Source organism: Equus przewalskii, chromosome 27, assembly GCF_037783145.1.
Source record: "Equus przewalskii isolate Varuska chromosome 27, EquPr2, whole genome shotgun sequence".
Taxonomy (NCBI): Eukaryota; Metazoa; Chordata; class Mammalia; order Perissodactyla; family Equidae; genus Equus; species Equus przewalskii.
Window position 1 is genome coordinate 40374789 of NC_091857.1, and position 26814 is coordinate 40401602.

General features: G+C 58.0%; 1 protein-coding gene across 4 annotated transcripts; it reads right to left on the bottom strand.

The window, feature by feature from the left end:
• Window positions 1–2310: 2310 nt before the first annotated feature.
• Window positions 2311–17566, bottom strand: POFUT2 (protein O-fucosyltransferase 2). Of its 4 annotated transcripts, none has more exons than XM_070597814.1 (9): window positions 17377–17566; window positions 15896–16146; window positions 13520–13664; window positions 12702–12812; window positions 8713–8779; window positions 6635–6760; window positions 5316–5496; window positions 4942–5065; window positions 2311–3715 (listed from the first exon to the last, which is right to left on the bottom strand). In XM_070597814.1, exons 1-9 carry the CDS (start codon window positions 17505–17507, stop codon window positions 3562–3564), a joined length of 1290 nt encoding a protein of 429 aa, XP_070453915.1. In that variant the 5' UTR covers window positions 17508–17566; the 3' UTR covers window positions 2311–3561. The 4 variants fall into 4 exon arrangements, with proteins under 4 accessions (XP_070453915.1, XP_070453914.1, XP_070453917.1 ...); XM_070597813.1 differs by having other exon boundaries at window positions 4723–5065; window positions 17377–17553; XM_070597816.1 differs by lacking the exon at window positions 12702–12812 and having other exon boundaries at window positions 17377–17553.
• Window positions 17567–26814: the final 9248 nt, after the last annotated feature.

The window sequence follows — 26814 nt, forward strand, 5'->3', positions numbered from 1 at the left end:
ACCGCCCATCCACGCTCTTCCTTCTGCCCAGTCCTTGTCCAAACGTGCCGTCTCGTCTCAACCCACAGAACAAGCCGGGAGGTGTGCAGAGGGGGCGCTGGCAGCGTCTGTGGGCACCTACAGCGGTATCCCTGTTTGGAGGAAGAGGAAGGGGCTGAGATTGACAGAGAGGGCAGGCGGGGGTCCCACCAATGCAAGGCCGAGCCACTGGTGTTAGGACAAGGCACGTGTGACAGAGAAGAGCCGGCTGACACGGGGAGCTGGCCTGTGTCCCCAGGACCGTAAGTGAGCAGGCGTTCTCCACATGTGGCGAGTGCCAGCGACCTCCATCTGGGGGGGCCCGGCTGGGGCGCAGGATCCCCAGTGGTCCTCTGGCCGATCCATTGTCCTTGGCTGTCCCGTGTGCAGGGGACACTCCCAATGCCTCACACACGGTCAGGAGTCAACCAGACCCAGCTTGACGGGGGCGTGAAGCTCACAGGAAGCGGACGGCAATTAACAGTCATTTTTTGACAAAGCAACGGTATGCTTCACCTTCAGCTGGAAGGAAAGGTTATCTGCGGAGACGCAGGTCCCTGGAGGCCCGGCTGGGCTTGAGAGCCGGGCAGACTGATTATCATAAGAAAATAATCTTGGAGACACACTCCCCCTCGCAGGAACGGGGCACAAGGCGCAATTTCAGATAATCTTGAGAACGTCGTCCCAGCCGGGCCTGCCGCCTGCCCCGGGGGAGCGCCTGTGCGCCCGGACAGCCGTGCCCCACGCTAGAGGAGAGCCTCCTTTCCGAGGCACAGCCAGGGCCCCCTGAGTGCCACGTTTCACACCAGCAAACCCATAGGTCAGCGGGACTTGCCCTTAGAGCGGGAGTTCACTGAGCCTGCGTGGGTGGACGCCTGTCTGTGACCAGGAGGTTAACCACCGTCTGCCAGCTCCGGGAGCCCTCGGGGGCGGCCACGTCCCGGTCCCTGCAGGCTGCGTCCTTGGCTCCCGAGCTCCCACGCGCAGCGCTGACCTGGTGACTTAGAGTCGGGCGCTAATACGCAGTGCAGGGTGAAGGCACCAGACGTAAAGGGGATGGTTCCGTGTCCGGGAGCCCCGGGCCCACTGAGGGTGCCGCTGTCCCTGGGGGGGGGCCCTCTGGGAGCCCACCCTCGGGGGACACGCACCCACTTGCAGGCTGAGATGGCAAGGACCTTACTGAGGGGTGGCTTCCGCGGGAAGAGGACGGAAGCCTCAGGCCCTCAGGCCGTCATCTCTTTTCACCTGTGATGTTTCTTAAATTCAACCATCGTGGGGAAGCTTTCGACAGGCTCAGTGACGCCTCTTCTGAGACTGCAAAAGTGCACCATCGCAAGCGGCAAAGAGCAACGGTGCCCCGAGAGATCTGTGGCAGAGGCCTGGGAGGCCACGGAGGGGGCCGCTCACGCCGCCTCCCTGGCCACGTCCTCGCTGCGCCCCATGGTTTGGACTGCCCGCCCCCTCGACGACTCCACTTGGCCAAGACTTCGGGCTCCGACTCCACGGGACAGACGCCGCGTCCTTCAGCAGCTGAGACCCACCTCGCGTCCCTCCCTTCCCCTGGACCCCGGCTTTCTCTCTGCTCAGACCTCCAGCGGCCCCCACCCCACCCTTGGGCCCTGCCCCCTCCCCACTGCTCCTCCTCCTGCATCCTGTCTAGCGTCTCCACTCGTCAGGCACGTGCCTCCCACGCCTCTCAGTGCCTCCGCCCCCTATCTTCCTGCAGCGTCTCCCACCCTGTGAGACGGGGCCTCTCTGGTCTTTCCCCCACGACACCGACCTCAGGACGGCTGTGTTGTTGCCTCCTCAGTGCCCAAGGCCCAGACCCGCAGTCTCAAACTTACTATGACTGCAGATTCACAGGCCTGGCAGCAGACGTCCAATGGACAGAGCAGCCGGACGCGGCGGGCAGTGGCTGCTCCACCTCCACGTCCCTGCTCCAGTCACGCTGCCACCACCCTCCCCCACGAGACTGCACATGGACAACAAAGCAGTTTATTGTCCTTAAAAAGGAAGGTGATGGTGCTGGCACAGTAATGCAGTGGTTAAGTTTGCTGCTCCGCTTTGGTGGCCCGGGTTTCACTGGTTTGGATCCCGGGTGCAGACGTGGCACCACTTGTCAAGCCATGCTGAGGTGGCATCCCACATATAAAGCAGAGGAAAATGGGCACAGACAGTTGCTCAGGGCCAATCTTCCTCAGCAAAAAAAAGGAGGTAACGGTCATGGTCCAAATCACACAGAGCTTGCTTTCAAACAAAATAAAATTCAAGAGCAGGAAAAGGCACCATCTCTAGGATCCCAGCTTTTTAGAAAATTTATTTTATTAATGTTTGAATGTACAAATGGAAAAAGAATAAATATTTTGTCATTTCACCCCGAACAGCCACAAGTGACGCCATGGGGCTACCACGTGCGCAGGATCTGTTTCGACAGCGTGGGAGGAGAGGCGGGAAGAACCAGGTGGCCTGGACCACCAGGCGGCTAGACACCTGGACGTTTGTGGAAGTTGGGGCTTTGGGTCGGCAGGGACGGGGCAGGACCACCGAGGCAGTGCTGCTCCGCGGCTGACCTGCGAGCCCTCGTGGCACCCCTGGGGGCGGCAGTGCTAAAGGTCTAGAGGGACCCTGTGAGGCGGCACCACGAGCCCCGAGCACCGCAGCCTGTCCCCCGGGGCTGGGACGACTCTGCCCACACTCATGTGAGCCCCACCCCCACCCTGATGGAGCGCAGCGTCGCAGGGCTCGCGGACAGGTGCCGGCCACCCCTCCCACTGTGGCGGCCACAGGTTGCGGGGGTGGCCAGCCTGGACTCGGTGTGCGGACTGACCACTAACTTCCTACCGCCACAGAGGGCTTCTCTGCACGTGGCAAGGACACATCACTGAAGACCCGATGAAGAACTTTCCAGCACTCTGACCCACGGAGGAGAGAGCCCACCTCACGGGGCCTGGGACCCGGCTCTGCAAGGCAGCAGTGCACCGTCCCTCCAGCTCACACAGGAGCCCATGGGGGAAAGGGCAGAAAGGAGGACTCCGCTCTGGCGGCCACAGCAGGAGTCAGGACGAGCGACCAGGAGACGCAGGCCACACCAAGTCCAAAGGGGTCACCAGCCCGCATCCCTGTGTGAGGAGGCCGCCCACAGGCCACGTCTGGCCCCGATATGCCGCCGGAAGCCCTCCAGGCTGAGCCCTCCACGGCATCACGGGGCCTGGCTGGCAGCAGAGACAGTTCAGGTCCCAGTGGACACACCACCACAGCCCCGGGGAGCAGAGGCGCCTCTCACAGGCGGGCGAGGCCAGAGGAAACAGCCAGGACGGCGCCGCTCCGGGCACAGCGCAGCTTCCTGCCGTGGCTCACGCAGCCTTGGGCTGTGCCCGCATTGTGTGTGACCTACTCTGGGCCCAAGAAAAGGAGAAGGGACGATCTGACCGCTCAGCCCGCCGGCCACGGGCAGGAGTGACCCCGCAGTGCCACATGTCATCAGAGAGCACCTGCGAGTCCGCCGCCTGCACAACAGGCCCAGGCGGAGCGGCAGGAGGCGGCTCAGTACGCGATCTTCCAGTGCGTGGGCTGCTCGCACGCGGCCTCCTGGTCTCCACAGAACCGGTTGTACGTCGTCTTGGGGTCCAACCCCAGAATCTCTCTTTCCTCGTGAATCCGAAAAGAAAACGTCGAGACTGAGGTGCCGATGAAAAACCTGCCAAGAAAGCCCAGAGGTGAGCAGAGCCGCCCAGGACTAGCTGCTTCACGAGCCCCGCCAGACGCCCCCTGGCCTCTCTACCCTGGGGTTCCCTGTGGCCGATCGCCACCACCGAGTGGCCTGGGCTGGCAGGACAGATCAGAAACTGGAGGCGGCCAAGGCCAGGCTGGTGGGGCCCGGCTAAGAAGCCTGCCCAGGCCCGGCACGGGGCAGACCTGAGACCTCTGCCTGGGTTGGGGGCTCAGGGCCAAGCTTGGGCCTCCGAGGGGAAGTACTTCCGGGCTAAGGGACAGAGCCACAGCCAGGCCGGGCAGTGGGAAGAAACTCCCTCCAGCCACCAGCCCCTCCGGGACCACAGTCTCGGACAAACACGCCAGAGGTCTGCCCTGACATCCGCCAGATCCGAGGCTGCGAAAGACGGGTGAGGAAGAGCAAAGCTCAAAACTTCCTGCAGCAGAACCCCGGGGGCCGAGGGACAGAGCTGCTGGGGGCCCGGCCCGCCCTGCCTGCCCGGTGGAGGAAGAGGCCCCCGCGTTGGAGGCAGCCCTGAGCCCTGCACGCACCACGCCCAGACAGGACAGACGCACGTGTCGACCTGCTAAAACCAAACACGCGAGCATGCAGTGACTCTGGGAACGACCTATGCACTTGCATTTTCCGTTTTACTTGGAGTGTTCTGACCTCGCCCTGGCCCTGGTCTCCCAAGGGTGTCGGGCAGACCAGTCCTTACAGAAATCCACCCGGAGACCCAGGCCCAACGCCCTCCTGGGCGGGACAGAATCCAGGAGAACAGTCCACAAAAACAAGGAAATAAAGGGCCTGTACCTCCAGACTCCCAGGCACCCTGTGCACGTGCTCCAATGACAGGCGACAGGTGATCAAGGATGGGGTGGGGACCCCTCGGGGTGGGGTAGGAGCTGGGAACAATGGTGGGCCCCCCACCAACCCCTCCCGATGCGACAAGATAAAGGAGGGGTTTCTGGTGAGTAATGAGGACAGTGTACCATGGAGGACGTCTGCAAGCTGGGACCAAACGACTGGAATGAATAAGTCACACCGCCCAAGAAGCCTCAACTCCATCACAAGAGACACCGGCATGACCAGGAAGCAGACGAGGGCACGTGACCCCATGCGGACAAACAGACCGCCATGTGCTTTCACAATCGGGCGCCTGAGACTCAAGAACTCTTGGAAAACCACCCGGTGCGGTGGCTGACAGGCACCTGGCGTGCGAGCAGATCCACTGGTCGATGATGGCCACGCCCCCGTCCTTGTACAGCTCCAGCTCTTCCCACGTGGGCTCGAACCTCACCATCTCGGGCAGCAGCTGTTTCAGCTGTTCATACTCTGCAAAGCAAAGCACAGGCCCGCTGAACCGGGACCTGCAGGATGGACAGACGGGCCTGTGCTGAACAGGACGACACGCATGCTCTGCTACGTGCTAGCTCTCCAGGAACTGGCTATAGGGCACGGAAGGACAAAAACACGAAGTTCAGGGTGACCCTCCCGGGAACCACGCTGAGGGTTGGGATGTGCGCCACGGCTGCCCAGAGCTTCACGGGGCGGGGAGAGGCAGCCGGACGCCAGAGCCGCGCACCCGCTCTGACGGCGTCTGTGGCCACGAACACCTTGCCCAGCTGGTAGGTCCTCATGAGGCTGCGGATCTTCTTCACGGCGCCGTCCAGACTGGGCACATCCTCTCTGTGGCCCCAGATGAAGTCTTTTCTTCTCAGGTGAACTCCGAGGTACGGGCCCCCGAGCGAGGAGCCTAGCTTGACCTGGCAAAGGACAGGATACATTGGGGCTGGCCCCGTGGCCGAGCGGTTAAGTTCGCGCGCTCCGCTGCAGGCGGCCCAGTGTTTCGTTGGTTCGAATCCTGGGCGCGGACATGGCACTGCTCATCAGACCACGCTGAGGCAGCGTCCCACATGCCACAACTAGAAGGACCCACAATGAAGAACATACAACTATGTACCGGGGGGCTTTGGGAAGAAAAAGGAAAAATAAAATCTTTAAAAAAAAAAAAAAAAAGGACAGGACACATCGAGACGGACCCATGGGCTGGGGGGGGCGTCCTAGTGCCGACCTGAGCAGGAGCGGCTCATGACACAGAGGGGACCCGGCAGCGTCCTGCCCGGGGGGGTCTGCCTTCGGGGTCCTCAGGGTGCAGTCTCGGGAGAGGGGCACTGGACATCTTTCTAAGATCGGTAAGTGACTGAATTACCACAGACCCTTTTATCTGAGTGAAACCAAAAAGGTAAATACAACGCTGGAGAAAACACAAATTAGATAAAAGAGAAGAACCTCCTACTTAATACTGTATTTTTCCAGTAAAGACAAACGACTGGACAATTACCACCGGGACAAGACGTTCCACCTGGAAACATCTAAAGGTCTGTAAAACAGCAGCGAAACAGCATTCATCTCCAGGAAATCATTTGCTGCTAGAAACTACACCAAAGGAGAGCACTAAACAACCAGCTTATACTCAAAACGCTTAAAGCAACGTCCCTATGAGAAAGCAGCACATTATCTGTTGAAGTTACGTTACACGGAAACCCAACCTTCCAGAGCAAACTGAAAAAGTGTGATGCTGGACCCCAGGATTGAGGGGCGCCTGGGGGCTGGGGTGAGCCCTGCTTTCCTTTCCTTTATGGCTCTCGGACCATAATGACAAAACACTGACAGTGACCCCAGCCACCTGTCACCTCCCTCCACTCCAGGAACCGTCCCTGGGCAGCTGGAGAGCAGCCCACCCCCATTTCACCGAATGGAGGGCTGTGCCCGTGGCCCCCCCGGGTCTGCACAGGAGGAGCTCCCTTCCCACGAGTGGACAAGTGGCCAAAGGAGCCCAAGCCCCAGGACGGGGACCAACACACGGCCCAGGCACCACGCGGCTGAGGCGGCAGTGACTACCTTCATGCGCGTCCAGTCTTCCTCGAAGGGCGTCCTGTCTGCCGCGTCCGTGGAGTTCAGGTACCGGCTCCGGAACTCGTCCCCCACGGCCCGCAGGTGCTTGGCGAACACCATGCTCCGCCGCGTCTGTGGGCGCAGACGACAGCACTGCTGAGCCCCCCCCGCCCAGCCCATGGGCCCGAGGAGCCAACGGAATCGCAGAAGACGAGAAGCTGGCGCTTGGGTGTCCTGAACAAGGTGGTGAGGCAGCCCAGCAGAGCAACAAGCGGCCAGCCGCCAAACCATCGAGCGACCCGGTGTGCCCAGGAGGCGTGTCAGCATGCGCTGCGTCTGTGACCCCAGGAGGCTCTGAGGCTGAGTGCTGACCCCGTCCCCTCCTGAGGGTCCCCTCAGCCCGAGGCCCAGCTGAGAGAACATGGCTGGCAGGGTGGGGGGTGGGCTGAGCGGGTCACCACCTAGATAGGGTGGTGGGGGACCATGACACTGACGAGAGCACAGATCTGCTGTCTGCGATGACAAGGGCACTTCTGTGTCACCCTGGACGACCTGCCCAAGGGGTGCCTGGGTCACATGTTCAGGGAACAGGGTTCTCCCCTGGGTCCTCTGCCTGGCCCAGCTCCCCACAGGAGGCTCCGCAACCCCGGACGGGGCAGCCTGAGAGCGGGCAGCCAGCATGGCAGAGGGGACCTGAAACCCTGTCCTCAGGCTCTGCCTGAGCCACAGCAACAGGAGGGAGTGCACTCCTGGCCGCGGACAGGCTGGCCACTTCATGGTTAACCAGCAACGGGGCCCCTCCCCTCCCCGTGGGTCAGGTGCAGAGATGACAGAGTGAATACTAACTGCATCCTCACGAAAGCAAAACATTGGCTTTTTCCTCTTCAAAGCCCAGCTGCCACAGATCACAGCCCTGCAGCTCAGTCGACAAGCCTGCGAACCTGAGCAGACCAGGGGGAGCTGTGCTGCCCGGGGACATCCACTCCCAAGCGCCAGGGCGCAGAGTCCCACAGAGGGGCCTTCTGGGGGTGAGCAGCCACTGGGCGCGTCCATGGGGGTGCCCCAGGCGGGAAAGGGCACAAAGGACAATCTACTGCAGACACAGGAGGCCTGCAGGTGGGAGGAGAGGACGAGTTGGGGAGATATCGCCTCAGGGGCAAGCTCAGGGTTTGTTCTTTGCAAGAAAGCCGGAATTTACCCAAAAACTTCTATTTCACTCCAGCAGCAGCAAATGACGCATCTTCTGAGAATCAGTTTCTCTCCACATACCAGGGTCTGGGGGATATGGGCTGATTCTGAGGGGGCAGCTGCCACCCGGTCCAACGTCCCCCCGTGGCCCTGTGGCCCCCGCCCCGGATCCTTCCGGAGGCCTGGCGCAAGGCTCCTGCAGGCGGCTCACTACAGGGACACTGCTCCCCTACCCAGCAGACCCCGACTCGGAACGCAGCTCCTCCACCTGGGCCCCAGCCACGGGCTTCGGCTCTTCTCAGATGCTTTCCGCCTTTGCCACACTGGACCAGATGAGACTGGACCGCAGAGCCCCCGGCCGCAAGGACCACGACTCTTCTCCAGACCCTGGCGGATCAGCCTCGCCAATGCCAACAACAGCAGAACGCGGCTGCCGGCACGAGAGACGCCGCCCTCTGCCCTAGTTCCTCTGCCGTGGCGCCAAACCACCAGAGCAGCTCCTCCCATCAGAGCGGAGACGGCGCCGAGACTCAGCGCCGGTGGCAGACACAGCCCACCTTCCCGGGCTGGGGAGAGGGCAGAAAGCTCTGGTTCTAGCCACTGAACGCGTTAATGGGAAGGGACAGCGCAACTCAGAGGCAGGGGAGGGCTGGGGGCCGGCAGCCACCCAGGGCCTGCAGCGTCGGGCCTCAGGACCCTCACCTCCCGAGTCCTCTCCTGCGGTGCCTGCGTGCGGGTGGGGCGACGCCATGGCTGCACCCACCCCTGTGACCACTGAGAGCCTGCCTACCGTCAGCATAGCTGAAGACAAGAGCCGTCGACTGTCCTGGACTTGCAAAAACTAAACACTGAAATGACACAAGCAAATGCAGACAGACGCTCGCGGCGACACTCACATCCCAGTACTCCTTCCCTCCATAGTGGTCATGCAGCAGGTTTTCGGCTCTGTCTAACATCACGGATCTATTTTTAAACAACAGGAAAAGAAAGAGTTTAAAAGCAATGAATCCACACACTCCAGAGGCCCTGTCCTTGAGGCCTGTGCAGGGCACAATCAGGGTGACTTCTGAGAGGGCACTAACCATGCTGGGCCACCAGTGTGCATCTGGGCAAGCTACTGCAGACCCTGTAAGAGGCAGCTATCTGGCTCTCACCCCATGATTCTGAGAGTCTAATTCCTAAGTGCTTCTAAGCATTCGCAGCATCTCTCCTGTCCCAGCCACTGAACCGGCTGTTACCACGCTTGCTTGTGACTACTGATGCAAAAAAGACAAACACATCAGCACACAGAACCCAGCAGTACGTTAAAAGAGTAACACACGTGACAAATGGGGCTGCTACTCAGAACACAGAGATGGGTCGATATCAGAAAATCTATTACTTAACTCCACACATTAACAGGTAAGGGGCAAAGCCATGTAACGACGACAATATATAAAAACTAAAAACTTCTGCAGAGAAAGAAATTGACAAAGATTTCAACAGGTGCATAAGTCAACAGACCAGGAGCTTTTCACCTCCCAGCACCAGAGAGACCAGAGCTCTCTGCCCCGGGGGCCGCGTGGGGACGATGCCCCAGTGGCTATCCCTTAGAGGGCGCATCCCCACAGCCCGGCCATTTCCGTTCTGGGTGTGAGCCTCCAGTTTTACTCCCCACACTTCTGCATGTTTCCTGTCTGTAACAGCAGAAACCTGGAACCCGCCAGAGGCCACGACCTTGGGCAGTCCAAGCCACTCCCTGACCTCTGTGCAGAGATGACTGCAGAGGAACACGGTGACCTCTGTGGTCTTTAACATCCAAGACGTGGTCAAGGGGAAAAGGTAAATGAAAACCTTGTAGTGAACATGAATATGGCAGGACTGCTGTGCTTAACAAGGAAGACGAACACAAATATTTAATATGAATAGAAAGTTCTGGAAAGAAACGGGAGTGGCTGGATACAGTGGCAGCCTCTGGGGTCAGGGTAAGAACCAAGACGGTTTCTTAAGGGTCTGTTTTATTATAAAATGCAGTATCGCCTGCAGAAATGAGCATTCTGTCACACGCACGGTGGAACAGCTCGACAACGGACACTGCAGCCGAGGCCGCAAAGTGGAGCTCCCACACAGCTAGCCCTGCCCCAGGGCCCCTGCACGTCCTCCCGTCTCCACCTCCCAGGCAGGCGTCCCCAGGCTGCAGGTGAGCCGGGCCTGCCTTTGAACTTTATGCAAATAGACTTGACTGGATTTACCTTTTGCACTTTTTTCACTCAACATCACCTCCACGCTTTATCCTTGGGGAGTGCAGCAATGGCTTTTCATTTTCTTGGGTGGAATGTTTGAGTTCTGAACACAGCACAACCTCTGCACCCAATCGACTTCTGAAGGACGTGAGTTTCCTGCCTGGGGCCGTCAGGAACACCCTGGAATGTGCTGGGTGCATGCACACCCGCATGCGCATAGGGCTGGGTTTGCCGGGTCACAGGTCTGCCACCTTCAACCTGACGGCCAGCTGTGCCCCCAGCACGGTCCCCAATTCTCCTGCCGGCAGCAGTGTGCTCGCCCCCCGCTGCTGCCTGTCCTTCCAACAGCATCAGCGGCCCATAGCTGTGGTCCCTGGAGGCAGAGCGCGTCCTCTCGGGGTAAGGTTGCCTGGCCGCACGCATCTCCTCTGGCCGCGCACCTGGTAACATCCTCTGCTGACCTGACCATGAGGCTGCCGGTCCTTTACTGCCCACTTTCAGGAACCTTGTCCACACCCAGGACTGAGTCGTTCATGGCTCAAGTATGCTGAGAGTATCTTCTCTCTCTCTCCAGTTTGTCTTGTCACTTTTGTGGTATCTTTCGATGGACAGAAAGTCTAAATGTCAACGTAAGTGAGTTACCATCTTTCCTTTTTGTTGAGTGCTGTTCACACTTTAAGGACTCCTTCCCTGCCCCATGGTCACGGGCTATTTCCTAACAGCTTCCCGGTCTGGTCTCTCGCATTTTCCCACCTGGAGCTGAGCGCCTGAGTGGTGGGCTGGCTCCCACAGCCATGCAGCCTCACAGTTCCTCCGAGGGGCGGCCCCCTCACCCAAGGGCCTCTGGGCTCCGCTCCACTCCGACCCACAGATGGCACTCGGAAAAACAACTGGCAAGACGACATGGGCTACAGGTCCAAAGCTTCAGCCAGATCTGCTTTTGAAACCCAACGTTCTGAGGGAGGACCGCGCCTCAGGACATGGGCAAACCTGCTCAGCACCACGCGCCCTGGGCAGTCTCCTGGCTCTGCCTTTCTGTTAAGCGAGAACCCATCTGCCGAGCAGCAGACCTTTATGGTTTGTTTACAAAGGCCCAGCATGCCCCACAGTGGTCCTGACACGGAGAAGATGGGCTGAAAGGGACCAGGAGGGGCCCTGGGGCAGCTCTGTGATTCTGCTGGTGATGTGCAGTCCCGGCACACCCAGGGCGTGAGGTGTGCGTGAGAGCACCCGAAGAAAGGCTGCCCTGGGCGCCAGGCCAGCTCACGGTCCCCAGGGCTCCAGGGGCATCAGAAGTGCTGTCCTGGGAGGTGTGCCCCCGTGCGCCAGCGCTTGCGTCAGGCTCGAGGGGAACTGAAGACAGTTCATGGAGGGGCTGTGTTGGGGTCCCCACGTCCCCAGCAACTCGACCCACAGTGAAACTCCTGAGCATGGGCTGCCTGGCCAGCAGACGCATCCTCCTCTGGAGGAGCTGACCACACACACCAGGTTGCTGCTCACCTGCAGTCCTGTCCCACGTCCCTTCCTGCTGACCCCTCAGCACCACCCAGCAGTGAGGGAGCACAGTGGCGAGGCCAGATTTCTGCGTTTGAGGGGGGACGGGGCACCAGGGAGAGGACAGCCCGTGGTGGCACTTCGACAGGAGAGGCTGCGAGCACCCGCCCACAGCAGTATTTCCGGAAGAGAAACAGCCACTCCTCTGACACTCAGAGGTCGGGCTTTGAGGAGGCTGAGCGGAGGGCCTAACCTCAGACGTGACACCAGACAGACAGCATGGTGCTCTTCTACAAGGGAGCCGTGGGAAACCAGCCCCAGGCCGCAGCTGCCCCCGCCCCCCATCACCCTGGCTGCTCAGTTTAAAACCCCTCAGGCCTGAAACAAGCAAAGACGTAAAACCTGCAGTCCCTTCAGTCCAGCCAGCCTCCTGCATCCCCGGCACCCCCTTCACTGCCCTCTTCCCCCACGTCCCCCTTCATGCCCAGTGCACCCAGCTAGGCCCCAGCTTGTCACCAACACTTCAGACAGGGACCCTGCAGTGGAGTCCAGGTGGTGGATCCACCCCACCACCCCAGGTGCGAACCCATCTCCACCGCCCACCAGTGGTGTGAAGACCCACTTGGCAAAGTTCGAAAGAACAGGAGCTCCAAAGGGCGCCTCAAGGGGACAGTGGGCCGTACCAGCCACACAGAGCCCCCGAGCATGGGAGCAGCTGATCCAAACCTGGCTGTCTCCCGGCGCGAGGACACATGCGGCCTGTCTGAGACCCCAGTCCCCGTCCCCGCCCCACTATGGAGAGCGGGTGTGGGGAGGACAAGGCCTAACTGCCCCCTTCCCACAGGCCACGGCCAGGAGGGGCTCCAGGGCCGGCAGGACAGAGTGAGCAAACATGCACACACATCCGCATGCATGCACACACACACGCATGCACGCTCGCACAGATGCACGCACATATACGCACACACGCACAAGCATGCACGCAGATATATGCCTGCAGACACGCTCGCAAAGACACGCATGCACACAGACACAAGAACACACAGATGCACACTCGCACACATACACTTACAGACGTACTTGCACACATATGCACACTTGTGCACGCACACACACGCACATACACACGCTTGCAGGCCAGTCCCAAGGCAGGGAGTCCAGGCGCTCACCGTGCTGACGTGTTTCTCAGAAGCACAGGTGCGACGACAGAAGCTGATCCTTGAACGGACAGACAGGACACGTTTAAACCCCTCGTTTCTTCATAACCCCAAAACCATCCTCTGGAAAATAAGATCCCAGGACCCTGAGTGGGTTAGTCTGTTTTCACCCAGACAACAAGGAAAACCTAGTGCACACGTAGAGCTCGCCCTTGATAACCCGGCTACTCCAGAGACAACACAGCGGTCGTGATTACAGGAAAAAGATTCTTTTGAAAACTGCCAAAGAAACCACGAATTTCGCTTGATTTCATGACACCAGTGACGCTCTTTTCAGGCCTCTAGACGGTACGTCGACGGGAAAGCAGGCAGCCAGAAGGACAGAAGTGACACCTCACTGTGAGCCAGAGCTGCGAGGTAACTGTCCTTACAGCTAGATGCTCCTCGGGAGGGCCGCTGCGTCACGGGGGTCGTCGGAGCCCAGCTCTGGCGCTCTGCCCTTGGACGCTGCTCAGGGGACAGCCCTCCACAGGGCGCTCTGCTGGTGGCATGCTGTGTTTGGGGGGCAGGACCGCAGGTCCACAGCCTCGTTCAAGTGCATCAGATGATGTGGGAAAAGGCAACCAGAGGGTAACCAGCTGTTCTTAGAACAGGCCATGCCAGCGTCTGTAAGCAGGGGACGAGGACGTGCTGACGGGCCGGGCAGGGGACCGAGACCTTCCCCCAGGAACAGAGCACTCACAGCCGTAGTACTCAGGACCCTTCCCCAGGAACCAAGCGCACACACCTGTAGTACTCAGGACCCTTCCCCAGGACCTGAGCACACGCACCTGTAGTACTCGTGCTTGTCCTGTGAGTACAGCAGTGGGTCGATGCATGGCCGGTCATCCACCTTCTCCTCCCAGCTCCCCTCTTTCCACCCTTCTGCATAACCTTGCAGGACGTACACCTGGTCAATAAAGGGCCCACCGGACTCTGAAAAGACAAAGAATCAACAGAGTAACAGGAACCAGAAGCATGTCTGTGGCACGTATCACACCACCACGGACACAAACAGAGAATTATCACTTTATTTAACACTACCTTCATCCCAAAAAGGACCAGGGGAAGCTTACAAAAGCAGAGACAGGACCAAACAAATGACTTCAGGGCACCGGGTCCCTAAAGAGGATGAGAGGGGCTGTCCGAGGGTGGTGAAGCTTGTCCAGGCCTGGCTGCTCCCAGGGGCTCCTCACGTCCCTCCCGACTTCTTACGGCCTCTGGGCTTGCCCCCAGCCCTCTTCTCTCCTCCACGGCACCCCACTGCACTGTGGGCAGGGCCGGTCCTCAGCACGGCCACAGGCCCCACAGGCTCCTCCTCCATCAGCTGCTGGCCTCCCTGCTGTGCCCTGAGTGCATCCACATGCTCCCTCCCCAGGGCCTCTGCACGGCTGTGCCCACCTGAACCGTCCCCTCCAGGGCTCATTCTTGACCCATGAGGCCATTCAAACCACAGCTCCCAGGGATGCCTTCCTCTGCCACAGCCACCGGCGCCCTCCAACACTCCGTACCCCTTACCGCTTTCTTCTTCTCTGTGGCACTTGCCACCATCCCCAACACTGCAAGATTCAATTACTTACATTCTTTACTTTCTGGCTCCCTACCCTCCACAGGAGCCCCAGAGAGCAGGGGTCTGCGTCCCTCACACCCACTGCTCCCACCCACACCCAGAACACGCCAGCCACACCCACGATGGTCAATGATTTCTTCCTAGATGGAACGAATGAGGACACTACCGTAGTGTCGCTGAGGGGACTGACACCAGAGCGCCAGGGGCTCCTCCTACATGACAGGAAGGGGCTGGGTGCCAAGACGCTGAGATGCACGCACCCCAGCAGGCTGTCCGAGGACAGGAACCCCTCCTCCCCCTCTGCAGGGGGACACAGCTGAGCAGAGTCAAGGCTGGTGGGCAGGGCAGAGGCAAAGTGCATCGCCCGGGGCCTCCGTCTTCCCTGCCCCGGCTACCCTGGCTCCAGGGATGGGGCCCGCAGGGAGGTGACCCGTCTCCCGTCCCCGCACCCCCGCAGTCTCCTGTCACCAGGCACAACCTCAAAGCGCTGAGGCCCATTCTCGACCTGTGTCCACCAGGAGGTGAAGGGCAAGTTCCCTGGGAGGCTCCATCAGCCACGGTTCAGAGCAAGTCTGAGACCGTCCCACGGGCCAAGTCAGGCGGGACTGAACACCAGGCTCCAGCTCTCACCTCCTTCAGGAAGGATGCGTCCGCAGGACGCTTTCACATGGCCCAGAGTTTTCTTTTCTAGCAAGAGAGAGACGTCAGAAACATACCTGTGCCGCCCCATGCCTGCGGCATTCACAGGCTGGATGACACTGAACCTGTCGAAGTGACAGCGTCCAGGGGGCGAGAAGGGAACGTGAAAACCAAGATGTGCGAGGCCCGTCCTCACGGCGAGCCCTGACCTCAGCAGGAGCCCCATCCTCAGGGGGAGCCCTGACCTCAGCGGGAGACCCGACCTCAGCGGGAGACCCGACCCCAGCGGGAGCCCCATCCTCAGGGGGAGCCCTGTCCTCAGCGGGAGACCCGACCTCAGTGGGAGCCCCGTCCTCACAGCGAGCCCTGACTCTAAGCATCAGCCCCTTCAGGGTGGAGCCTCACCCCTCTAGGCCTCTCTGGGGAAGGGGAAGAGAAGGACGCTCAGTCCAGGTTGACGTCCTCTAAACAGAGCAACAGTAAGCTCTAAACAGCCTTATTCTAAGAAAATCCTCCACTCTTCTCACTAGAAACAGTGCTGCGTGGTGACAAGTCCTCACGAGTGTGCGGTGAGACTCCGTGAGACAAAGGCTACACGCGGCATGCTTCCCTTCAGGGGGACAGGCCTTCCAGCTGAGTCCCGCCAGGCCCTCTCCCGGCCTCCACGGTGGCCTTCTCATCCTCACGGCTCTAACCACACTCCCCAACTCAGCGGGCTGCCTCGATTTTCAGAGGCCAGGGGGCACATATGGGTCACTTGCTTCAGGTCTCTCCCCGGGAAAATGACGGAAAGACCAAGATCACTGGTAGTGCAGGAAGTGGAAGCTGCACCCTACACAGAGCGAGGGTGACAAGAGGCCTGCACTAGACGGCCTCCTGGCCGACGTCTCAGGCCTGGCCTGATGTTCCCACCAGAACCAACGACCGCCTGGCCCCAGGTAAAGGACCCTTGTCTCACCTGCAATGAACTGCTCGTACTCAATGACGGGGATGTTTCTGTTGAGGCTTGGAAGATCAAAGAAGTCGGACCAGGGAATCCGGACCTGGAGGATGTCGGGGCTCTGCCAGTGGTAGAGGCGGCCCCATGGAGGCAGCACCAGCACCCACTCCTCCGTCTTCAGCAGAGTCTTCAGGAGGGAGGCCACGCGGATGTAGACGTCCCTGCGGAGGTTGAAGCCCTCCGGGGGGTTGACGTCGTACAGAAGGTACCTGGGCAGGCAGGGGCAGGAGAGCAGCTGGTCAGCGCCAAGGCCTCTGGAGAAAACCCAGGCGCTCCCACAGCCCACTGCCTGTCACCCCGACTCCGGGAGCTCAACTTCCGTGGCTCTACTTTGTAAGGTGCAGGCAGCTGCGCACCCATTTCTATACGGCTCGTCACTCACAGGGCCCCCAGGAAGGGGCGCTAGGCACCTGGGCCTCCGTGTGACCACCAGCAATAATCCACAGCCAGACCAGCAGTCTCAGCGCTGAGACCTCGGAATTGGCTCTCCACTGCTTCTCACGCTTTCTGGTTATAGACCCCTTTATACTTATAATTATTAAGGACCCCAGTGGTCTCTGGAAACCCCACAGAGAGCTCATGAAAGAACGAGTGTGGAAAGGCAGCTGACATCCTGGTGTGACCACGAAAACAGTGCTAGCAGCTCAGGTCGCACTAGACACACTTTGAGAAGTGCTGCTCTCCCCAAAGCTAGCCTCCCCACACAAGACCCAGGCAGGGGCCCTCTCCTCAGCCCTCCCTCTGCCATAGCTTCTTCCACAACTTCTGGGACCACAGATGAGGCTGTGCTGTCTTGCCTGCCTGGGGCCTCCAAATGCCCCCAAGGCCACCAACACCAGAGCATGGCCTGTCCAGCTCTCAGCAGCCCGCACCCGCATGGTCTGCTCTGCACCGGGCCCTCCATAACCACAGGACAGCACCCACACCTGTTTTTCACCCCAAGACTCGTTTAGGGAGCATCCGACTTCTGGATGAAACGGAAGGATCCCGCGCAAATAAGCAGGCCGTGCCTTCCTAAGAACCTGCCCTCCGAACATCGGATTCGGGGGCTCCTGGACGCCGGGCGAGAACCCCCATCTTCTCACAGGTCCGACTGCCCCTTACGGTGACCCGCGGCCAGCCCTTCCTGGGGCTCCGGGGCCGCGTCCAGCCGGGCGCCCGCGTGGGGCGGGAAGGCTCCGCTCAGAGTCCACCCGGCTCCCCGCCCGGTCCCCTTCTGCCCCCGGAGCCCCGCCGACCCCAGCACCCCGATTCCCCGGTCCTCGGCCTCTCAGACCCCGGCCATACCCGGCTCCCGGCCGTCCCCCGTCTCCCCGCGCCCATAGCCCCTCCCCACCGGCCCCGGCCAACTCCCCCGGCCCTCGGACCCTCGACCCCGGCCCTGCCCGCTCCCCGCCGCCCCCTCCCGCCCCGGGGCCCGCCGACGGCGCGGGCGTTACCGTCTCCGGGACGCCGCCCCCGACAGGATGTCGGCCGCCGACTGGCCGGGCCAGAACTCCTCGCCCGAGGCCGAGGCCGGCCGCCAGCACGCCGCCGCGAGCAGCAGGCAGACGACGCCCAGCGCCGCCATGGCCCCGGGCGGCCACGCACTTCCGGCGGCCGCGCCCCGCCCCGGAAGTACCGCCCGCCTGTCCCGGCGGAGCGCGTCGGCTGTAGCCACGGCAACGCCGCGGGGCCCGCCTCGCGCATGCGTCCTGCGTCGTCCGAGGCTGGCTGTCTCCCCGGCCTGGCGGGGAAACTGGGGGCGGGGCCGGGCCGGTGGGAGAAGCATCCCCACCTGCGGCCGCGATGACTGGAGGCCTGGTTGGAGGCTGGCGTGGGGGTCGGATGCGGGGGGCGCCGGTGGAAGGGGTGCTGGGAGGCAGGATGCCGGCCCGGTGGGGCGCTCTCTGCGGAGAACCACAGTGCGAGGGCGGCAGAGCGGCCCCTCCGCGTTAGGGGTCATAGGACATTTTGAGGGGGACGTGCGTCACGCTCTGTGGTCGGGCGGTCAGAGGGATCACCTCAGGACCCCCATTCTGGAGCAGGGCCTTGCTCCCGGTCTCTCACGGCAGCCCCCTCCTTCGCCGGCATCGCCGTCCCTGCCCCTGGACGCCGGCCCAGGCCTCCCCCACGGGCACTGTCTTAGAAGGACTTAGCTCCTGCCCGCGGGAGGTGGACCGCGTCCGGCCCCACTGGAGCCTTTGCAGTTCCTGGTATGAAGCTGTGGGAGATCAGAACTGGCCACCCCAAAACATGTCTCTTTGGTTAAGGACAGAAGACTCTGAAAGAAACTCTGACCTCCCCCCAACTGCCTGAAAGAAATTTAAGGTAGAAGCACTGTCCCCAGGACAGGCCATCACCACAGATAACAATGGGGATCGTAGACTGGGAGGGTCCTTGCTAAGCCCACTCTGATCAAAGTTCTATCTAGCAAACATTTGCTTTTCCATTTCCTTGTGAATTGCCTTCCTCCCCTTTGAAGTCCCAAACCACTACCCCCAACATCCTCCTCAGCTAAAGATGATATTTAAGGTGACAGCTTCAGTCATTCTGAGAGTTACTGCGCTTTCCCCGGTTTCCTCCCATGTATACATGTTATAAAGCTTGGTTTGATTTTCTCCTGCTATTGTCTCATGTCACTTTAATTCTCAGCACAGCCAGAAGGGCCTAGAGGGTAGAGGCATTGTCTTCCTCCCCTGCAAAGTGCACCCTGCATTCCCAGGGGGAGGGCCGACCTCAGTCCATGACGTAGGGCCTGGCTGGACCCGGCCTCTCCAGCCATGGAGGGACCCTGAGGAGGGCAGCGAGGGAAGTGGAATCATGAACTTATTGTCTGGGCCACTTTCACCTGGAGGCACTTACAACCAGGTGTGTTTGCCGCTGTCCCTCTGCAAAGCACACACCAGTGGACCCTGATTTCTGTCTGCTCCAGGGGGGCCAGCAGGTACCTGAACACTGCTGGGCTTCCTCTCAGGCAAGCCACTCCAGGGCTGGCCAAATGTGGGCACACCCCTTTGTCTCCCGAGGGGACCCGTGCTAACAGTGCCCAATTTCTGACTTGAAGGCAGGCGGCCCCCAGAGCAATACAATGAACACCTGGAAGCCCGACCAAGGCAGACAGGGCTCTATTCCAGGCATGGCCATCACAGTTGGCAGGAAGGTAGCCAGGCAGGGCTTGGATGTAAGGCAGGATGCTCAGCTAGTGGCTGGGGGCCCAGGGCGGGCATCAGGGGCCCAGGGCAGGCCTCGGGGGCCCTGGCTGTCTGGTGGCTGCACCTTCTGCGTGCTGCACTCACACTTAACCCACAAATGAACAGTCTTCACCGGGGCTTGAGTTGTTCTTTCTTCTTTTTTGTCTCTGTCTTAGTAAAGTCATCTCAGAACATACTTTTAAAACTTTATCATGCATTTTCCAGCATTCACAGAAGCAGAGGGAATCTGAGCACCTCCATGCCCACCCCCAGACTCAGCAACTTCAGCATTTGCAAACTTGTTCTTCCATCTCTTTCTTCTTCTTTTCTTTTCTTTTTAAAATAATATTTTAAAGCAAATGATTGACATCAAGTTGTTTCACCCTATCTAAGAAATAGGACATTTTCTTACACAGCCACAATGTCATTATCCCACCTACAAAATCTATTACTTATGCTGTAATATCATCAGATTCACTGTCTGCATGCAAGCGTCCCTGGTTGTTTCAAAATGTCCTTTATTGCAGCAGATTTGTTCGAATCCAAACAAGATCCATGTTATGTTAGATTGTTATAAAACTTCCAAAGAAGAGTGCATGAGGCTTAAGAACTAGGTAAGTGGAAGTGAACCAGCAAACACAATATGTCCACGTTACGTGATGGAGATCAACTAGAGAAATTTACAGCTACAAAGTCTTACACTGGAAAAGAAGAGGGGCTGGCCCGGTGGTGCAGCGGTTAAGTTTGCACGTTCTGCTTTGGCAGCCCAGGCTCCGCCCGTTCAGATCCCAGGAGTGGACCTAAGTGTCACCTGTCAAGCCATGCTGTGGCAGGCATCCTACATATAAAGTCGAGGAAGATGGGCACAGATGTTTGCTCAGGGCCAGTCTTCCTCAGCAAGAAGAGGAGGATTGGCAGTAGTTAGCTCAGGGCTAATCTTCCTAAAAAAAAACAGAAAAGAAAAAAAAGGAATAAAAAAAAAAGGAGAAATGGTGTAAAAATCAATGACATCAATGACCTAAGTATTCAGCATGGGAAGTGAGAAAAGAGAGCAAATTTAACCCAAGGTAAGTACAGAGAAGGAAAAATAAAGATGAGAAAACAATGAAATGGGAAACACCATGGAGGAAATCAGTGAAACCAAAAGCTGGTTCCTTGACAGATGGATAAAGTTGCTAAGCTGCTCGCGGGACTGATCGTGAACAAAGATCTGTGATGTTTGTTTGATGATCGTCCTCAAGAAGACAAAAATCACCAAAATCACAAATGAAAGAGGGAGCACCACTACAGATCCTACAGACACTAGGAGGATAAGGAGCAGGACCGGCCCTGTGGCCGAGTGGTTAAAGTTCCGTGCACTCCACTTTGGTGGCCCAGGTTCATGGGTTTGGATCCCAGGTACAGACCTACTGTATTCATCAGGCATGCTGTGGAGGCATCCCACATGCAAAGTAGAGGAAGATTGGAAGAGATGTTAGCTCAGGGGGAATCTTCCTCACCAAAAAAAAAAAAAAAAAAAAAAGATAATGGGTAATTATTAACTATCTTGTGCCAATTAATTGGACAACTTAGCTGAACTAGGCAAATTCCTTGAAGGACACAGTTACCAAAACTGACACCAAAAAAAAAAGAGAGAGAGAGAAAATATAAATTTCTCTTTATCTGTTAAAGACATTGAATTTGTAATCTATCATCTTCCCACAAAGACAATTCCAGGCCCAGAGGGCTAACCTGATGAACTCTATTTAAGGAGGAAATAACAGCAATCCCACACAGACCCATTCAGAAAGTGGAGGAGGAGGGAGTATTTCCCAGCTTGCTTTATGAGGCCAGAATCACCCTCATATGAAACCAAAGCCATCACAAGAAAAGACAACTACGGCCCAGTATCCTTCAGGAACATAGACACAGAGAGCCCTACAAAAATTAGCAGCCAAGACGTGGAAATAACGTAGGTGTCCATCATGGGATGAGTGGATAAAAAAAATGTGGTGGATACATACAATGGAATACTACTCAGCCATAAAAAAGGAAATCTTGCCATTTGCATCAACATGGATGGACTTGGAGGGCATTATGCCAAGTGATTAAGTCAGACGGAGAACAACAAATACCATATGAGCTCACTTATATCTGGAATGTAAAACAAACAAAGGAAAAACCAACCCCAAAACAGAACTCACAGAGAACAGATTGGTGGTTCCAGTGGCAGGGGGTGGGGGGTGGGCGAAATGGGTGAAGGGGGTCAAAATGTACAAACTTCCAGTTATAAAGTAAATAAGACATGGGCATGTCATGGACAGCATGGTGACTATAGTTAGTAATACCGTAGTGTATATTTGAAAGCTGCTAAGAGAGTAGATCTTAAAAGTCCTTATCACACACACAAAATGTGTAACTGTGTGGAGACGGATGTTAACTAGACCTGTTGTGGTAATCATTTCACAATATATACATTTACCAAATCATCATGTTGTACACTAACACTAATACAATGTTATATGTCAATTATATCTCAATTTAAAAAAAAAAAGAAAAAATAAAGAAAAATAGAAAAAATAGCAGATGGTATATATATATATATATTTTTTTTTTTTTCTGGGCTCTCTATCCTGTTACACAAATCTTTATGTCCGTTCTTTCACCAATATCACGTTGCCTGGATTACCGTAGTTTTAATAAGTCTATAAAATAGGAATTTATTAAGTATTTTAATTTTTGCTCCTATTTTTTTTACCCTCGAAATCTGGTTGGAAAAAAATATAACCACAAAAACTTAATCGAGAAATACAAAGAATGACAAAACTAAAGGATTTACACTACCTAATTCATAGACTTATTTTAAAGCCACGTGACCAGGGAAGATATGTATTGGTGAAAGGACTGATATACGGATCCATGGAACAGAATGGAGAGCCCAGAAACACACCCGCACATATACGGTCACTTGATTTTCAATAAAGGTGCCTGGGTAACTCACCAGGGAAAGCATAGTCCTTACAACAAATGAGGAGAGAGGAACTCGGTCACTGCCTCCCATAACACGCACAAACGTAACTCACAGAGCTCAGAATGGACTGTGGACCTAAGCCAAGAGATAAAACCATAGCACTTCTAAAAGAAAACATAGGAGAAAATCTTTGTGATCTTGGGCTAAGCAAAGATTTCCTAAATAAGACACAAAAACATGAACCATAAAAGAAAACAAGGCTGAGTTGAACTTCATCAAAATTAAAACCTTCTGGTCTTTGAAAGACACTTAAGAAAACGAAAAGGTAAGCCACAGACTGGGAGAAAATATTCAGAATGTTCTAGCTAACAAACAACTTGATCCAGAATGTATAAAGATCTTAAAATTCAAGAATTTTACAGTAAGATGCCAGACAACTCCATACCAAAAGGGCAAAAGATTTGAAGACGTGCTTAACAGAAGAGGCCAATGGCCCCGTGAAAAGATGCTCAGTGTCCTCAGATATTAGGGAGGGGAAATTGAAATCTCATTGGGGCCCCATCGTTCTGCCGCTGGAGAGGTAAAGGTGGAAACACCGGCAGTACCAAGTGAGGCAAGGATGCGGAATGGCGGAGCTCTCACAACGCCGAGAGGCATGTAAAATGGTACGCCACTTCGGAAACCATTTTGATAGTTTCTTGTAAAGTTAAACGTACACCCACCATATGACCCAGCCATTCCATTCCTGAGTCCTCACCTAAGGGAAATAATCAAATCACGGGTACTCATGAAGACTCCACCTTCCGTGGGGAAAATGGACACTGAGGGGGCAGCGCTTTCTCCTGCTCTTCATCTTGCTTATAACGTCCCAGTCAGTGATTGAAGTCCAGATAGACACTTTCCTTTTGGCTCCATGTTGGTCGGCATTCTCCAGAGAAACAGAAGCAGCAGGCTATATCTAGATAAACGAAAGGGGAGATTTATGATAAGAATCGGCTCACCCGCTTATGGAGGCCAAGGGGCACAGCCCGCGTCTGCAAGCTACAGACCCAGGAAAGCTGGTGGTGTGGTTCAGTCCAAGTCCGAAGGCCTGAGAGTGAGAGGCTGATGTTGTCAATCGTGGAGTCCAAAGGCCTGAGGACCGGGAGCGCCGACGTCCGGGGGCAGCAGCAGGTGGATGTCCCGGCTCAGGAAGAGAGAGCGAATTCACCCTTCCTCTCCCGTCTTGTTCTATTCAGGCCCTCGACAGACTGGTGAGGCCCACCCATGCTGGTGAGGGCCGTCTTTCCTCAGTCCACTGATTCAAGTGCTGGTCTCTTCCAGAAGCATCCCCACTCAAACACTCAGAAACAGTGTTTTACCAGCTATTTGGGGCATCCCCTTAGCCCAGTCAGCTTGACACATGAAATCGACCATGACAGGCTCCTTGTCTTAACTGACCACCTGGACACCTGGCAGCTCAGCTCTGCGGAGTCCCTGCAGATCCACCCCAGCACTCCAGCCAGTGTGGCCGCCCCGCCCGCCCAGGGCTTCACTCTGCATTGGGGGGGCCCTCTGCAGAGGGGGCCCAGCCTCCACACCTACTCCATCACCACAGACCAGGCCTGGTCCTAAGGTCCCCACAGCCCCCCGGCCAGGGGGGGACCAGCAGGAGAGGCTCTGGGAAGACCAGGATGTCTCCGTGGTCCATGTGCAGCCACTGCCGCCTGAGTCCCCCTCTTCAGGAACGCAAACAACCCACCTTCTCCCCTTGGACAAGGCACCTTCTGGCTAAAGATACCCCCTTGGAGACCCACACGTTATCCCCAGGATGGGTACCTGCGTGCAGCCGTGAGGGAGCATGATGCCCCCCCACGGGAGGGTTCTTTCCTCGGCCCTCCCCGCCAGGCACCCACAGCCCTGAAGCGACACCTGGGCCTCCGCCCAGCCAAGGACAGCTGGTCCCACTCCGCAGGCCTCCTGTCACTCCCCAGGCGTGCACCACCCCACACTGCTGGGCGTGTATGTTCCAGCCACTTCGGAAGAGCAGCTGCTGTTTTTGTGAGCAAATACTCGCTCTTTTGAAAAGATTTGGGATGTGGGGTACACTTTTTCTGTTGCCCTGGAACTGGTGGCTGGGGGCCAAGACTGAAGCCAACTCACTTTTGAAAGAGAGCCAGGAAACACACCACAAACAAAGGTCAGTACTCCACACAAAGACAACAAACAAGGGAGCGCGGGCCTCGTCCTTCCCACCAGGGCCTCCAGTCTGGGGGACCTGCAGGCGGGTGCTTGTGGGCACGGCCCTGCTCCAGCTCTAACAGAGCCCCCGGCCCCCAAACAAGCCCGGAGTCGTTTCTCAGAAGACTGGTCTGCACTGTGGGGGGCTCGGCCTTGCTCCAGACCCGGGGGCTGACTTGGTGACTCACCCTGCCGGTCCAGGAGGTCTGGGTGCCTTCTGCAGCCCCTCCCAGTTGTTTCCTCCAGGAACACCTGCGGGATGAAAGAGGCTGGAGAACAGGTGAGCCACTCAGGGTCCAGCGGCCCTTGGCTCTCGATGCTGGGCACCCGCTGCCCAGTTCATTACCCGAGGGGGCGCCTGCTCTCCGTGGGCTCTGCCCTCCCCTCCTTTCCCTCCCCTCCTACCTCTGCTCATTGATCCCTGGACTATGGTCCTTACCAGGAATGACCCGGGAGAGGTTTTATGCATCTTTCATTAAAAGACAAAAAGAAATCTTTCTACAAGTAACTGGAAACAGCTTCCTTCCTCTGCACAACAGTCTCTCCAAGGAGCGACGGCTGCGGGTTGTTGACTGGGTGTAGTCTCGAAACCCCTCCAGCCTGAGAAGGCGCTCACTCTGACTCCATGGCCCAGCAGCGTCCACCGCGGTGATGTGGCCACAAGAGGGCAAGAGAGCCCTGTCCCCCAGTGCTTCCCTCTTCAGTCCGAAGGGAATGGAGGGAGGGAGGGAGGAGGGATGGAGAGAGTCCCACCCCGAAGCGTTTTGGCCACCCGTGGGTCCACCAGCCTCAGATGGAAGGAGCTAGGGGTCCTCGGACGCAAGGCCGGGCAGGGAAGCCAAGTCATTCCTGCCCAGTGAGGCCTCGAGAGCCACTCAAGGCCCCCTCGCCTGGTCCAGCACCTGCAAAGAGGCGCCGTCAGAGCCTCACCTGAGGAGGCAGGAGGAGGCCCACCGGCTGGGTCCAGGCAGGTGCGGCGTGGAAGTCCTGGGGCCGCACCTGTTGAAGTCCCTGCTGGGCCCTGGGGGCTCCTCCCTCCCCACAGGTCTCAGAAGGGTCAGTACTGGCACCCCAGATCCTCACCTGGGTGGCGGAGACATGGGTATGGCGATCACTCCCACTCCCAGCCAAGGGGTCTCCGAAGAGGGACAGATTCTTCTGGAAGCTGGGATTCCAGGGTGAGGCCCAGCCCGGGCTGGGAGGGCTGTGTCCTGAGCAGACCGCGGGGAGGGAGGGTGGGACACAGACTCACAGGGGCCAGGCCTGTGGGGTGGGATGTCCTCTCCAGAGAGGGGAGCAGACGCTGTTTCGAGGGGGACCCCAGTGCTCTAACCCCCTCAGCTTGGTCCAGGCACATCCCCAGGTTGGAGCCGTGTCACAAACACCTCCCAGCCCACCTAGGGGCAGCCCCGGGGTCGGGGTGGAGGAGGAGAGGGGCAGCCTTAGGTCTGCCTGGCCCGCCAAGTGCACCAAGGGTCAGCAGTAACAACGCAGGGCCGGGGGGCAGGAAGGAGATGGGTAGCCAGCTGGAGGACATCACCACCTGCCCTCTGAGGCCACAACAAAGTTGCAATAAAGTGGCACAAAACTGTGAACCCTTGACCACAAGACACGGCGGCTGCCCAGCTGTGGAGGGAGACCGGTCAGGGGAGAGGATGCAGGTATGGCCGGGGGCCGAGACGGCCTGAGTCCAGGTCTCTGAGGAGTGGCTCCCCTGGGGAGAGCAGGCACCCCAATACACACACTGCTCACAATGTACACCCCGCTCTCCAGGGTACAGAGTGACCAAGATCCGTGTGTTAGAAGCTTCTGGACTTAGCACACCGTGCTGCCCCTGCTCCTTGCATCTGCAGCAATAACGTCCTGCTTTTGTCCCTGGAAACGCACAGGGGAGCGTTTCCTGATGGCAGGGGACTCAGTCTGTGGACGCACCAGAAGAATTTCTTAACGGGAGCACCTGGGGGCCACCTTCCAGGATCACCCTCAAGGGATGGCCGAGGTGCCCGTGGGACCCAGGCCACCAAATGACCAAGACGCGAAGGCTGCCTGGGGTTTCCTGGGGGCATGTGGCCAGCACGTGGGTCCAGCACCCACAGGTGACCTCCCACAGTGGGGTCTGCCCTCTAGGGTGATGGCTCGCCAGGCCCTGCAGGAGGGCCCTTCCCAGAGGTTCCGGGGTCTGCAGGAGAGCGCCACTAGCTGGTGTCCCAAAGGCCCCTCAGGGCCACCTTGCCCTGAAGCAGAACAGGAGCTCTCCCTGTCGAGGCGCCTGTGGGCACCTGCCTCTGGTCCCACCTGCCCTGCACACATCCTTGAGGCTGCACGTGGGGGAAGCCACCCATCACCCCCAAAGCTCGGGGTCTGGGTGGCATGGGGCCAGGGAAGGCCCCGGGTGGAGCTTGTTCAGAGCGGGCAACTCTGCAGGGACGCTGTTCCCGGGGGTGGTGACTGTGCCTCGGAACTCTCCCTGCACCGGGTTCCCCTACCCAACCTCCCCGTGGGATGTAAGGGCCTCCCCTTCCTCGGGTACGATG

Coding starts and splice junctions, on each gene's coding strand:
- POFUT2 (XM_070597813.1), bottom strand. CDS start 17,507: ATGGCGGCGCTGGGCGTCGTCTGCCTGCTGCTCGCGGCGGCGTGCTGG. Junction 8,780..12,701: donor CTGAGAAACACGTCAGCACG/GTGAGCGCCTGG, acceptor GTTTAAAAATAG/ATCCGTGATGTTAGACAGAG. Junction 5,066..5,315: donor CACAGACGCCGTCAGAGCGG/GTGCGCGGCTCT, acceptor TTTGCTTTGCAG/AGTATGAACAGCTGAAACAG.